The following is a 14,892-nucleotide window of genomic DNA, read 5'->3' as shown; positions in this document are numbered from 1 at the left end:
TTCTATCTAATCTGAATCCCATTTAATGTTCTACCACCCAGAATTATTACCCAAGTTGCCAGATGAAACACACCATTGGCCTGGCCAAGTTTATGGCTTTATCACACTATTACTCTGTGTGAAACCTTGTGCACATAACTATCGATATTAAGAAATACACCCCATCTCCCCCCTGGCAAATGTGTATTACAATGGGCAAAGCAATGTGCCCCATAGACTTCCCTTTCCTCACCCTGCAGTAAATACGCAGAGCACTAGCACTTTAATTAAACACTCTTTCCATGAGGACTCATACTCACCCCCAGCTGTGTGAAGGAGTTTGTGACTCTTCAGGGTTCCTTTGGATTTGAACTTTTTGCCGCACAAATCACAGAGGTGAGTTTTCTCGGTGCTGTGGCGATTCATGTGCGCCTTCAGGTTACTCTTGCTGCGAGTTGCGTAGTCGCACAGTGTGCATTTAAAAGGTTTCAGACCTCCAGAACAAAAAATTAGAGTTAGCACCGTACAACGCTGAGGAATTAAACAGACTATATACAAAGCTGCCCCTGAGCTTCGTGGCGACAGCGTGTTGGGTACGGGATCCCGAGCATCGGCATCCCGGCAGTCAGAATCCTGATGCCAGCATCCCGACAGGGTTAGGATACAGACACCTGTTGGTAAGTATACTAACCCTACCCCTAACCCAGTCTCCCCGAACCCTAAACCTAACCTCTCCCCCCTAGTGTCTAACCCTACGACTTACCACCGGGATGTCAGCGGTCAGGATGACGGAGCCGGGATTCTGACTGGTGTCAGGATTCCGGAGCAGGCATTGCGAGCACCTGCATCCTGGCTGTCGGGATTTCAATTACCTTCCGTGACAGCTATGCTGTGGGCTAAACCACACATTTGGAGAATGAAGCCCAATGGGGCGTATACACTGTACGATAAACATGCACGATATAAACAATAACAATATCGACCACATCGTTACTGTTCAGATCGTTAATCTTTTGGTCCCTACCAACCCTCAACGACCAGCGATGCGCGGGCTCGTATGGACGATAACGATATCGACCATCGCCCATGCATGCAGGCACGATATCGACCAGGTTACATAGGGACCTGCGATCGCTGGCCCGTCATTGGTGGTGAGTTGGATGAACGATATCATCCAGCACACCGGGAAGGTGCAGGAGATCAGTCAGCGATACCATTATCGCTAACTAATCGTTACCGCGTGTACGCACCATTAGAATTCACGGGAGTGTGGCAACATTATATGAAGTAAAAATTTTGCTTTAATATTTATCTTAAGCAAATCGTGAAAAAGGAGCGCTAAATATATATTATTTCAAACGTTCCTGCTTTCTTAAGAGAAAAAGAATGTAATAAATGGACTACCTTCATGGGCCCATATATGCCGCTGCAGGTCTGAGCCGTTCTTCATGAAATACGAGTCACAGTACGGGCACTTCGCTGCTCTTTTCCCAATGAGACCTTTAAGCTGAACTCTGCGGCCAAGAACCTCTGATATTAAATTTGCAGAAATATCTAAATGGAAGAAAGATTAGAGAAAATGTTCAAACTACTGTGTATGAACCTATACTGAAAGCACTTTGTGCTCGGATGAGAACGTGGCCTTTTGTTTTGTAAATTGTATTTTGCTCTCAAGGAATGTTTTGTGTAAATCGACTCACTAGTGTTGTGTATGGCTCCATAGACGCTGATTTGTGATATCAGAAACACATGTCAGGCAGTATTTGGATACAAGTAATAAAGGAATGCTTCTGGTTGTCAGCAAATAGATATTGGTATCGGAGAAGGCGGTACATAGGTAATAGATGGGAGAAGGCGGTACATAGGTAATAGATGGGAGAAGGCGGTACATAGGTAATAGATGGGGGAAGGCGGTACATAGGTAATAGATGGGGAAGGCGGTACATAGGTAATAGATGGGGGAAGGCTGTACATAGGTAATAGATGGGAGAAGGCGGTACATAGGTAATAGATGGGGGAAGGCGGTACATAGGTAACAGATGGGGGAAGGTTGTACATAGGTAACAGATGGTAGAAGGCAGCAGATAGGTAATAGATGGGAGAAGACAGCAGATAGGTAATAGATGGGAGAAGGCAGCAGATAGGTAATAGATGGGAGACGGCGGTACATAGGTAATACATGGGAGAAGGCAGCAGATAGGTAATAGATGGGGGAAGGCGGTACATAGGTAATAGATGGGGGAAGGCGGTACATAGGTAATAGATGGGGGAAGGCGGTACATAGGTAATAGATGGGAGAAGGCGGTACATAGGTAATAGATGGGGGAAGGCGGTACATAGGTAATAGATGGGGGAAGGCGGTACATAGGTATCAGATGGGAGAATTAATGCACCCCCTTAGTAGTAACAGAGGTACGGTTTTATAACCCAACCACCCCGTATATAAATAAAAAAAAAAAAGGTTTTTGCACCACTGCTTCTCCTTATCCCCTGTGATCAGTGTAATTGTTTTTCCATATTATTTTACTCCTTTCCTTTCTCCGTCCAGTGTGAAATTATTTTATTTTACCCATCCCTCCACTCTCACTGATAGTAGAACCCCACACCCCCATTGTTTGTTTCCCCTCCTCCTCCACACATGCAGAGCAAGTCAGGGATTAAAGGGGCTGAAGGGTGGGACTGCTGCAGCCGATCTCTGCACTTGTAGAGATCAGCCAAATAGTGCTCGGGAGGCAAAGTTCCCCTCATTAAGTTCCCCCGGTGCATGCTCTCCAGAATTCCGTTTGCACAGCTCGCCTGGGGGTAAGGGGAGTCAGAGTAGATCCATTCTGCACATGTGCCAGACGGATCTCTTCTTAAGAAGGCAGCTGACACTGACACTCCACGCAACTTAAGTGGTTGAATTATGTGAAATAAAATGTCCCACCAACTTTATTATCTTTATTTTTTTACTCACCCGGATGGTTTGTTTTGATATGAGATTTTATAAGCCGATCATCTGAAAATGACTTTTCACAGGCAGGGCAAGAGTAAGTCTTTTTGTCCTGTAAGAAAAAAAAATTAAAAAAAAAAAAAGACACAATCAATAAAATTACAGAATAATTGTGACTTATGAGCCGGTAAAGGCAAAATATTGATCCTCCAATAATGTGATTGATGAAGCAGTGTTTTACCGCAGGGCTAGGGTTTTTGTCGACAAAAAAAGAAATAAATCAATTTTAAAACACAACACAATAGAAATGTTGGATTATTGAGGTTAAGAATTGCATCATTATACAGTATTGCAGAATATATGCACACAGGGTAAAGGCAGCCCAACGCTGGCCATTAATTAATGTGTAACACAAGAGAAGCTCTCATGGCACATTGTGAAGTGCACGAGTGCTAGAGCATATGTGATTTCAGTGCGCCGGTGTTGTATCCGAAAGAGAAACGCAGGGTCATGAATCCCTATAAGTAACAATGATACCTAACTTTTTTCTTATTCACCTTATGGGGTCAATTCACTTATATGCAAGCATCACAAAGCTCACATACATCGCAGAAATAATGCAACCGCAAAATAAAACAATGAATTAGAAATGCCAATTCGCATCGTGTGACTTCTCTACAAAAGAATTGACCTAGCAGTAGTGCATGACAAAGTGGGGAAACCATCCTGGACCTCAAAAAATTGGCAACTAAGAGAGCAAAGCAGTGTACAAGGCTGTTAGTAGTCATGAAGAAAATACTGGAGGTTCTTAACTGGGTAATAATTTTTTCAAAAATGTCCCCAAAATTGTCTATTTTTTTATTTATTTTTTATCATCAAATTATGCAAATAAGACCAATTTAAACCCAATTCAGTATTTACAATTATTTTAATAATTTGATCATTTAAAAAAAAAATTATACAGTTAAAAAAAATGTTTTTTTATTTTTTTTACAAAACTCAAAAGCTCAGTCAGCAGGCAGGGGCAATCCTATGGATAACCCCCTGACTCACTGCTGCCTGGGAGAGGGGGGATGCTGCAGTGCAATCAGCCAAGGCTGGTGTGTGATCCTATTAGGTGGTACCGGTTTCCCAGGGGAGAGAAGGGAAGCCACAACATCCCTGATCACCCTTAGCTCGGGCTGCAGGAAGACGGTCTTCCTGCAGCAGTGGGTGGGCTATCCTTTTAGGATCACCCCCCCCCCCCCCCACCTTTGGCTGCAGTGGCAACAGAGGGGTCGGCCAGGTGGGCTGAGCCCAGCGGCTTTCGGAAGTTTTGCCTCCAGCAGCCGTCGCCAGGCTACGCTGACACGGTCATATCAGGGAAGGCCCAGCCTGGTGCGGTCACATCTCATGCTTGCAAGTGATTAAAAGGTGTTAAATGGCGGATTCTAGCATTTTTTTTTTATTTATTAATGGTGGAAGAATTAAATCCTGTGTTTTTTTGTTTTTTATTTAAGTATATTAAAGACTTCGCTTTATTCAGGGGTATACAAAAATTTCTGTAGTGTTTTTTTTTTTTATTGTTTTCATCTGTTTGTAAAAAGTTGCATTTATAATCCTGGCCGAGGAGATGTCCACATCAATATGATTTGTTACAGCTTATGTATCAGAGGCTCAGTTTCTCTAATGTTATACGAGTACCTTGAATGTAATTTCGGAGAGGATCTTGACAATTAGGCAATGGATGTTATAAAGTGCGAGTTCCAGGCAGCTAATGTTTACTCTACCCATACACGGTTCTTTAAATTTATTCTACCTATACACGGTTCTTTAAACTGCAAGAAAGTGAACTAAAAGGAAAAAAAAAAAAAGTAATTTCTTTACTAAATACCACCAGGAAATGCGGTTCTTGCTTTGGCATCAAGCCAGCTTTCCGAAACAGCAAAAAGCCTGATTCTGCACACAGGTTTACATAACAAGAACTGCACTAGAAAATCATCATGCACCATTTGTACGATCCGCCCTATATCTGTGCGGCTTAATGTTTTCTATGTTATAACGGTATATGTAGAGGACAAGTCCTACTCATCCTTAACATTTGATTTTTATTTATTCTCCATACACGCAACTTGCCGATCGTCACTTTGCTGTATTACGGACTTTGTACATACTGTAGCAATTTAACAGTACGAGGAATTGGAGCGGCTGTATTTTGACCTACAGAATGCGGCATATCTACAATAGGCATCTCATGCCGGAGCTTGAAAGTTTCCTTTTAAAATGAAATTATTGTTGTGCAGAGATTCCAAAATGAAAGAACTTTCCCTTATAACCTCCTCGGTGCGTTTCCACAAAGCCAGAAACACTCACAGACTGGAATCTGCTTCAAATAACTTCAATCAATGGAGAGATTTCTTCCAGGTGAGACAGTTAACATCAAAGTCCCTCAAATAGAAACTGTCAGAAGCTCTTCCCTCGGCCGTCCTCTGTCTAATCTTCAAAACCAGCAACTTCCTTAGTCTCAGACACGTTAAACTTGTCGGCGTGCGCTATAAAACTCAGTATGCACGCCACGCCCCATCTGAGCGAGCCTGCACAAGTAAGGATGAAATGCCAAGTCTATGGATTTTACTCAGAACGAATATGTAGGGTACCCAAGACACCGAGCTTCTTGTAACAGGCTACAATGGCTTCTTACTGGGCATAATTCACCCGGAAATCTAAACTCCACAAAAAAAAAAAAAAATCCATGTCTTTCAGCATAGCAGAGTAGATTGTACACATGGGTCCACATACATCTTACTTCCTTGTGCGTTAAACAGTCCTTCTAGTCCTGCCATGCCGTGACTCAGTAGCGCTGAGCGTCTTTTCGTGCAACTTTTTACCTTCGAATTAGTCTCATTCACAAAATGATGTGAATGGGACACACAGGCAGCTTCTGCTGATTAAAATGATATGCGGCATGCCTATATTCTGAGTGCGACTGCGGCTGTATCCAACATGCGAAATGCTACGTTACAGTGTCACAGCCGCAGTAGCACATAGAATATAGGAATGCTGCATATCATTTAATCAGCAGAAGCTGCTTGTGTGTCCTATTTAAATCGATTTGCAAAGACGACATTTAAAAAGGTAAAAAGGCGCACGAAGAAACTATCTGCTCTACAGTCGCATAGCGCTTGCGTGTTGTGTTTAACATAAGTTTGAGCGCACGAAAGTAACACGTATTTGGACACATCTGTACATTACAAAGCTTACATTTCCCAGGAGTGTGTCAGTGTAATATAGTGACACAGGTCCTGTACTGTCAAGGCTGAGAAGCACTGCCAATGACTATCCTGTCATATTAGCCAGTGGTCTCCAACCTGTAAGCTCGCGGTCTTAATTTTGGTAGCTTACCTAGCTGCAGTACTGCCGAGTAAACTAGGAGGAAGTGACCTCTGGCATGTGCTCCCCCATTGTGGAGCCACAGGGAAGCACGTCAGGTGATTTCCCCAGCCTCTACAGCAATCACCTGACGTGCTTCCCTGTGGTTCCACCCACGGCGACTATGCTGCAACGGAGCGAGTGACTCCTGCCCAGCCCTGCCGGAAAATCACACAGCAGCCCTGCCTATACAGTATCTTTCGCTCCTCTCCTGCACGTACCTCCTTGGAGCCGGTCATTAACAGTGAAATGTACCTGTGCTCACATTTATTTACAAACTACAACAATATCACTGTAATAATTAAATGCATTGTTATTTTCTATAAAACATTTTTTTTTTTTTTTCATTTTCATTAAATGACCTTCACTAGTTCAGTTATTAGCCAGATTTGTTCTCTACAATTTTAGTAGCTCTTCAGGGAGGTTTCATTTTACTAAAGTAGCTCACACCTCAAATTAAGGTTGGAGACCACTGATATAAGCCTTGCCTCTCAGCAAGCTATGTAGAGTACATGCAACAATCAGCTGACCAACACATCAACATGTGAACATGTTTTACGACTGTACGAACTCCAGCGTGTCCATCTTTAATTTCATGTCTGCGGATAGCTGCGAGCATAAGATTATGACGGAGAACCCAAGATGAGACTAGTGGGAGACTTATTAATGAGATCACTGAACAACCAGCAATATATGCATAATTGGAGACGCACATTATTTTATTTCCTATATTGTGACTGAAGCAGCATTTTTTATTATTATTATTTATTTTATTTTTTTTAACACTAAGAGATGCTGGATCCCTTCAACTGGAATAAAGCCGCAAATTGTATAAATTTTATATGTTTGGCGCTTTAAAAATGAGGTCAGACATGCTGAAATCTCCCCAACGCCTGCCTGAAGGATGAGCTGATGTGTAATTGCGGTTTTCAAAAGCATAAATTGGCAAGATAAATCAAAGAAAGATTGCAGATCATCTTATAAAATCGACAGAATTATAAAATTAAAAAAAAAAAATTAAATAGCATGATCTCCTTTACAGCAGAAAGCCAACACTTTCTGGGCCTGATTTGCTCCAATCCACATTTAAAATGCGCTTGTCGTGTGATACTTCCAACTAAATTCACATTGCGAATTTAGGAAATACTGTATCACAGGAATTTATCAAAAACCCCTTGCACACTTCTCGCATTTTTAAAAAAAATACAGGGAGAATGTGTTTACACATGTGCCGCCGTCTACTGCAAACCCCCCCCCCCTGCTTGTGAGCGCCCCCCCTTCCCTGCTTAGCTTTCACTTACCTCCGGTGATCATTGCTCCAGCAGCTGACCAGAACACAGTGCAGGAGCCGGGAGACCAGCTGACCGGAGCCCCGGAGGACATCACCTGAGCACCGATCTCTGGTCCCTGGTTTTTTTTTTTTTTGCAATGATCAGCTTGTGGTCTAATTAGTCACTAGGGCCTGGCTACCGGCTCTGCTCTGACTTTTCAGAGCAGAGCAGGAGTCAGAGACACCCTGGATAATGCCATCTCCAGGTGGAATTATCATCACAGGGCTTCCCCCGGTATTTTTTCCAAATTTTATTTTTGCTAAATCTGGGCAAATCACAATTTCCTAATTCAATTATGGGAAATGTGAGATAATTAGGGTTTGGAGTAGAATTTGTACGAATTCTCCAATTGCCCTTTAGTAAATTTATGTTATACTAAAATAATGTAAAAACAAACTTTCACTTTATTTTAGTTAATATACTGTTAATAAATAGGCCCCTTTTTGAGAAGTTTTAAAATGATGCAGGTATGTTAAACATTGTTTCGCTACATTGGAGAGTTTCATAGAGGTTTTTCATCCTTACCACTACAGAGGCTAGATCTCATTGCTTTCATAACACTTTGTGGTATGAAACCCGTATTTATTTATGTGACCCTCCAGTCTTCTTTTAATAATTATACAGTATGTTATTTGGTTCCAAACTCTTTCTAATGTATAAACAAAAATGGCAGCTGCTCAATCAATCCAGCAGTACTAATCAGGTGCATGAAAGGGAGGGGTCACACTAAGTAGAAAAAGGAGGGGGATTTAACCCCCTATTGTACCTCAGCACACTGAATAATACCTGCAACAATATATGAAGACTATATGGTCATAGAAATTCAGAGATATTAGTTGCATGCATTTGCAAATACATGGGAGGCTGCTGGGCCACGTCACGGCTTCTCTGTTACCAGCAGTCCTTAACACTAAGGGGTTCACGTCCGGGGCGCAGTGCACCCCAAAAAAAAACATGTACAATCTGATGTATTGTGAATTTGTCATTACTTTTGGTTCAAACCCTTCATGCTGTTTTGGAAATTGATCTTTACATTTACAAATTGTCTTGTCCATAAATGAATAATGCTATTGTATTATGCTTTAATAAAGAAAAAAAAATAATGATAAAAAAAAAAAAAAAATCAGCAGATAATAAGAATAAAATCTAAAAAAAAAAAAAAAAGTAAAAAAAATATGCAGGTAAAATAAAATAAATATACAGGTAAAAAGAATAAAACCTCAATTAGTCTCCCTGCTAAATAACCTGCTCTGCATTGCTCAGGTGGCAGGAAGGTGTGGGCTCTTCAGAATTAACTTTACATATGGAGCGTTGGGGAGGAGGAGAGATCAGATTTTGATTGGACAGCCCACATGATACAATCTTTGGAAACATCTGAGTAAACCCACCAACCAAAGTCACACCTCATGATTAGTTTTTGTGTCACCGTCTGCCAATCTTTAGCTGGGCAAAACACCACCATCATCACTCTTCACAAGTTAGAGATCGTACAAGAATTACAGCAACGCTCCAGGCCATCAAGCTTATATTCATGCAATTATTATTATTGTTAGAGGAGACTCTTCTAAGTGCTCACTTTATTCAGCAGTGCATCCTTCTCCTGATACATCTCCAGCCTTTCATTTACAGGAAGCCTGCGGCGCATACAATGAAAAGCAATTTCAAACCTTTCCATAGGTATAACCCAGGCAAGCCTCTGCCAGCACAGCGACAGCCAATTCTTCGCACCTATTTCGACGGCGTAGAGCACAGCTGCAATCTAACGGCAGGGAGGCTGAATAATTGCACACATTAAAAGTTTTATCGCCGTGTATAAATATAGATCACTGTACACAGTTTTCCTTTCGGAGAACAAACCTGAATTGCTAAGCTGCACATCATTAACCGGCAGCAGTGCTCGCTTCTTACAACATAACGCAGCCATGCCTAGAACATTAATGACAAACAATCTGTCATAAAAGCGCACATTTGGGAGGAAGGCCTTTGGTATTTTACCTAGTCCATTCCCGTCCACCTACAGAATCCCATGCTGCGTTCCTCCTGGCTCTTCTTTCTACATGTGCGCAATGCTTAATTAAAACCAGGGCTTTAACCTTCACAGTCACTCCCATTGATTACCGCAAGCACAAAACATACGGCAGATACGGCTACAATTTTACTCTGAAATGTAACTGCTGAGACCGATGTGACAGCGCCGGATTAATTGGGTAAGGGGTCTACAGGTGAACTTTTTATTAGCGGTTTCCTGAATTTATAGCAGGTGTATTATCTCAGATCATCTCACAGAAATATCTCTCTTTTCATCAACTATTCTAGATCGCCATCCCAAATCGACTTAAAAGAAACGTTCCTCCACAGCAATGAATACATTTGGAGACCAAATATATAACAAATGGATGAACAGTTAATAATTAAAGGAGAGTTTGGACCAGGGAGTGCAACAAACGGCAGATTTTCTGCTATGGGAGGTGTTAATAAGCTGCAATCTGTGTTAAAAGTCTGGCAGCAACAGAAAGCTTTTGCAAAAAAAAAAAAAAAAGTACTTTACGTTCCGCTTATACTGTACACAAGCGATTTAACAGCTGCTGAAGAACCTCGTGGATACTATTTTGAAGGCAGGATAAAGGCTGAAATACAGAAGACCTCCCTTTCTCTACCTGTATTTTTGGCTGAGTGAGGTGGTGACAGGTGACACAATTCTTACTGCTTTGATAGCCGTTACACAGAGTGCAACGTTTAGGGCCAGCAAGAGAGATCATTTGAATTTATTTAATTTCCCCTGCAAGGTGATTAAACAGCGGTGGTAAAACTGGCACCGATACTATGTACAGTTCCGTGTTTTTCTTATCCCACCCATTGTCACCTATGTAGTGTGCTTGTGGGTGGGATGTACAAAAAGTTATCTCCCCTCTCTGGGCTCAATCAAATTATGAGCAAGTTCACAAAAGAGTTTCATGACACACACATACATAGCACCAATACAGCCGACAAATATGAGAGCCAATTAGAGATGGCAATTTATGGTAGGTGTGATGAGGGGTTGCGACTTTGCTACAAAATGTAGTGACCAAGCCCAATACGGTGAAACACTTACCTGCAGAAGTGATTGGCTAGTGTACGGACCGGACCGCACTTTGCCAACTACTGGTATCGTATACAGGGGGAGATGTATTAACCACCGAAGCAGCATCAGCGCATGTTATGTGCACTGATACCGCTTCTCCTCCATATATGATTGGGGGGCTGGGCGGTAAATGATTATCGGCGCTGCCATCCACAAGATAGCGCTGATAGGCAGGGCTATGTATGAAAGGTCAGTTCGCCTGACCGTTCCGCCCCCGCTGCAGCTGTCGCCATCGACAGCTACAGCTTGGCGATGCCCTATCCCCACAGCAGGGTCACCGCTGTCCCTGTTGCGGTAGCTGCACACGGGATCTCGCGACACTTGCGAGATCCCGCGCATAGTCGGTCGGGACTGAGTCACAGCGCATTAGGGATCGCCAGAGGTGCAATATAAATGTGTATTTGATGTTTAGACTACTAGTTATTCATGAATCAAAACAGATCGCACAAGCGTGTACTGCATAATTAGAGAGAACAGACTGCAGCTTTGCTTATACAGGAACAGACATATTTATGCTGGAGACCTATACATGTAGGGCAGTTGCTCCCAAACTTTTTGGAATCACGGCGCCCTAGAGTATCAGCATTGCTTTCACGGCACCCCTAAGTTTAAGTTTGTTATTGAGAAATTCTGAAAAAAAATGAAGTGAAGTAACTTGTGCTGACCTGTCATCCTTAGGGTCAGTTATGTGGTGGTGGACAGGTTTGAGCTTCTGTTTGCCCACATATTTACATAAAAGTGACCATAACTAATTTGATTTGGTGCTGGACCACCAACCTGAGGCACCCCTGCAAGTGTCCCGAGGCACCCCAGGGTGCCACGGCGCACGGTTTGGGAATCACTGATGTGGGGGATTGAGACCGATGTTACACTGACAGCCTGCTGTAACCACGCATGCAGTGTGTAAACGTGAGCCTATCATGTTGGAGTAAATTGAGGAACCTTGTATCGATGCCTCTATGATTTGCAAATAGTTTGATGTGGTTGTCTATAAACACCTGCTCAGGACTATACAGTGGTAAGTAACATGCAATGATGTTCTCATGAGACCAATTGATATGAACAATCCTACTAGACTGAATACATTGAGGGGGTAATTCAGACCCGGCTGACGTGCGCATGCGTGAGACCCGCTACGACAGTCAGCGCCGGTCATAGCGGGTCTCGATCCAAAGGGGGCGAGCTGTCGATGTTGATTGACAGCTCGCCCCGTTTGGAAGGCGGGCCGGGGGGGTGGCAGCCCAAACGGAGGCGTTCCTATGGGAACGCCTGCCGTTTGGGGGAGGCCCCACTGACATCACTAGTGATGTCAGTGGAGAGCTTCCGGCTCCGACAGAGCCAGAAGCTCTCCGGGGCTTACGACAAGGGAGACCCTACCTTAGTGTCTCGTCGTAAGCCCCGATGGTCGCTGACCATCGCGACCATCACCGGAGCGGTCGTTAGAGCTGTGGGTGTTAACCCACAGCCTAACGACCGCAACAGAGCCGGGCGGTCAGGATGCAAGTGGCCGTCCAGTTTCTGAGCGACCGCTTGCATCCTCCGACCGCCTCTGAATGAGGCCCTGAGTGCCTTGCATGCATGGTAAATTGATTATAAGAGAATTAAAACCGCATATTTTAACAACTAAGAGCTAAAGGCTAATATATAATGGATTGATAATTGCTGTGACACTTCTCCTTTACATTCTGTGGAACTCTCATTGCGATCCCTGGCCTCTGCCCCTGCACTGGGTTCCCCATCAGGCGCAGGACCAAGGGCTCCCTCGAAAGCAGAGTCCACGGTTTCTTTCATCCAACTAGGCTGAGACACTGGTAGGACTCTCTCACTCAATGTGTTCACGGCAGAATTCGCACACACGTGAGCAGCAGAAGTTGAAGAGTGCCTCTTATAGACTAGTATCACTTATTTTCTAATCTTATCGCTTGAACAAACTCGAGAAAAAGATAATGAATATGCTTCGAACTAATTAATTCTTATGTTTAGGTAACTATCAGTACACACCCGATGACCATCTTCGACAACCTTCGTCCCCACACTAGGACATCTATTCCCGTATATATTGGGCTACCAAATGCCAATAACGAACACTGCGAATGTATGTAATGTTTCGATGACTTCAATGTAATTATTATAGATATACAGCATATGCACGACTAACGTTTTAATCTTGATGATTATCGATTTCCTTTCATAACATTGATACACTCGGTGTCGTTTGAACGATGTAGATACCAACGAGGCATATTATATATATCTGTCATTGACACAAATCTAGTCAAAAGAAACAGATGGTTATAGTCACTCCTGGTAAATATCTATCTTAAATGTTTTTTTTAATTATTCATACCATTTTTGATAGGGATTTAAAATTTTAATAACAATTTCAACGTTCTTGAACTGTTTTAATAGTCTTTATATGATAGATAATCCCGTATTAGGGTGGGATTACCAGTTGATGGTTGGTTTAGAATTACAGCGACGGCCTTTGGAATTGTTAACAGTCTTGTGCGGCACCTCCCGTTTTCTTCTTGTGTACTTTGCTACAAACTGCTCGGGGGACTGTGCACAAAACAACGCAAATTTCCTCTGAAAAAACGAATGCGAGTTTGTCATTGGATTGCATTACTCAAAAAAACGTTCCAGATGAAACTTTCCCGCCGCCATGTGCTCCATGGTGCGAAGCCAGGGCGGATCGGACAACAGCTGGGGAACCGGACCGACAGGAGCAGGTGACCTGGTTCCCTGTGTTGAGGAAACCGATGCGGCAGCCGCCCTAAGATGCTCTTCCTAAAGAAGCGCTACAAGCTTCATTAATTCGGAGACCGACCGACCCAGAGCTTGTGCCCACGCCATCGTCACCAGGCCTCACCAGATAGTCACAACGCCACAGAGTCCAACTTTCTACACTGTAATTAGGGCCGTATTAAATTTTAGGCGAAAAGCCGTTTTCGCGTGTTTTTGGCGGAAACTTTTCACCGATGACGTCATTTTCGTCTGGTTTTGATTTTACCCCGTATTCAATGTGAAAGACTTTCCGCCCAGGTGAAAAGTCAATGCAATGTAATAGGAGGTGGAAAAAAAGTGCAGAATTGGGGTTTTGGGGTGCAACGTTGTGGGAACCCCCCTGCAGCCTTCAGACAGTCCCCCAAAGGTGATCTGTGTCAAAAAATTAAACACACACTTAAGGACACCCCAAAAAATGACTTTGAATTTGGGGGCGTAAAAAAAAATAATGTTGGGGGACAAAGTTAAAAACTAGCAAACTTGACTCTGGGAGGGGTCCCCAAGTATGCCCCAGGTGTTTTTTTCATTGCAGGGGCTTGAGGCAGGTGGATTTTTCACGATTTTTTAAACTTTACTTTAGCAACTTTAAAATATGCTGACCCCCATTTTCAAGTACCCCAAATTTGCTGGGATAAGTTATTTTCTGCAAAAAAAACCTCCTGAATACTATTCTGCTCCACTTATAGAAAAACGCTATTTAGCAGCTATTGAGCACATTTACAATCACCAAATACCTTCAGCAAGCCAAATCGGGGGGGCACCATAGCTAACCCCCATGTCAGAGCATCTTTTGGGGGGTGTCAGGCTGATTTCCCCAAATCTGATAGGACTTTCCCTTTATTTAAGTTTCGCCGGGTCCCGTTTTCGCCTACTTTCAAATTGAATACGGGGGGACGAGCATGGTACTTTTCCGCCTACAAAACACGCGATGTAGGCGAAATGTCCGGGGAGGCAAAAAAGTCTCAGCTCAAATTGAAAACGGTTCTTAATATTAAACTGGGCACAAGTGAAAACAAGCTATAATAGCGCTCTTTGCCCTGACTGGTTTCTGTTGGTCCGTCATAGTCCCCACGCGGCGCCGCTATTTGCAGCGGACGCAGGCACAAACAATTCCCAACAGACAACACACTGGCATGCTGGGATTGCAGGGGGGAGGAGCTTAGGTTCTATGGCTACAGGTTTAGTTTTTTTATGTGCCAGTTCCTGCGGTCTGAATCTACTACCCCCATGGCCCAGCGTCCCCCAGCCTTGATGAATGAGATAACGTGACTAACCCGCGATGCATCTCGTCACCCAGTAGTTTTACTGCAGTTGCATCTGTTTTGCACTAGTAA

At 43.2% G+C, this 14,892-nt stretch overlaps 1 protein-coding gene across 3 annotated transcripts in view; it reads right to left on the bottom strand.

Moving 5' to 3' along the window:
* The window catches only part of ZFAT (zinc finger and AT-hook domain containing), a 214,268-nt gene that overhangs the window by 120,468 nt on the left and 78,908 nt on the right, over positions 1-14,892 (bottom strand). For all 3 annotated transcript variants that reach the window (XM_088443007.1, XM_088443006.1, XM_088443005.1), the window contains exons 8-10: positions 2,936-3,023; positions 1,384-1,533; positions 300-473 (exon numbers count right to left, since the gene is read on the bottom strand). In XM_088443007.1, coding sequence (XP_088299133.1) covers positions 300-473; positions 1,384-1,533; positions 2,936-3,023 — 412 coding nt within the window. The remainder of the gene's footprint in view (positions 1-299; positions 474-1,383; positions 1,534-2,935; positions 3,024-14,892) is intronic.

Source organism: Taudactylus pleione, unplaced genomic scaffold (assembly GCF_031769625.1).
Source record: "Taudactylus pleione unplaced genomic scaffold, aTauple2 ptg000321l, whole genome shotgun sequence".
Taxonomy (NCBI): Eukaryota; Metazoa; Chordata; class Amphibia; order Anura; family Myobatrachidae; genus Taudactylus; species Taudactylus pleione.
Note: the sequence above shows the minus strand (reverse complement) of the source record. Positions and strands in the feature narration are given on the sequence as shown.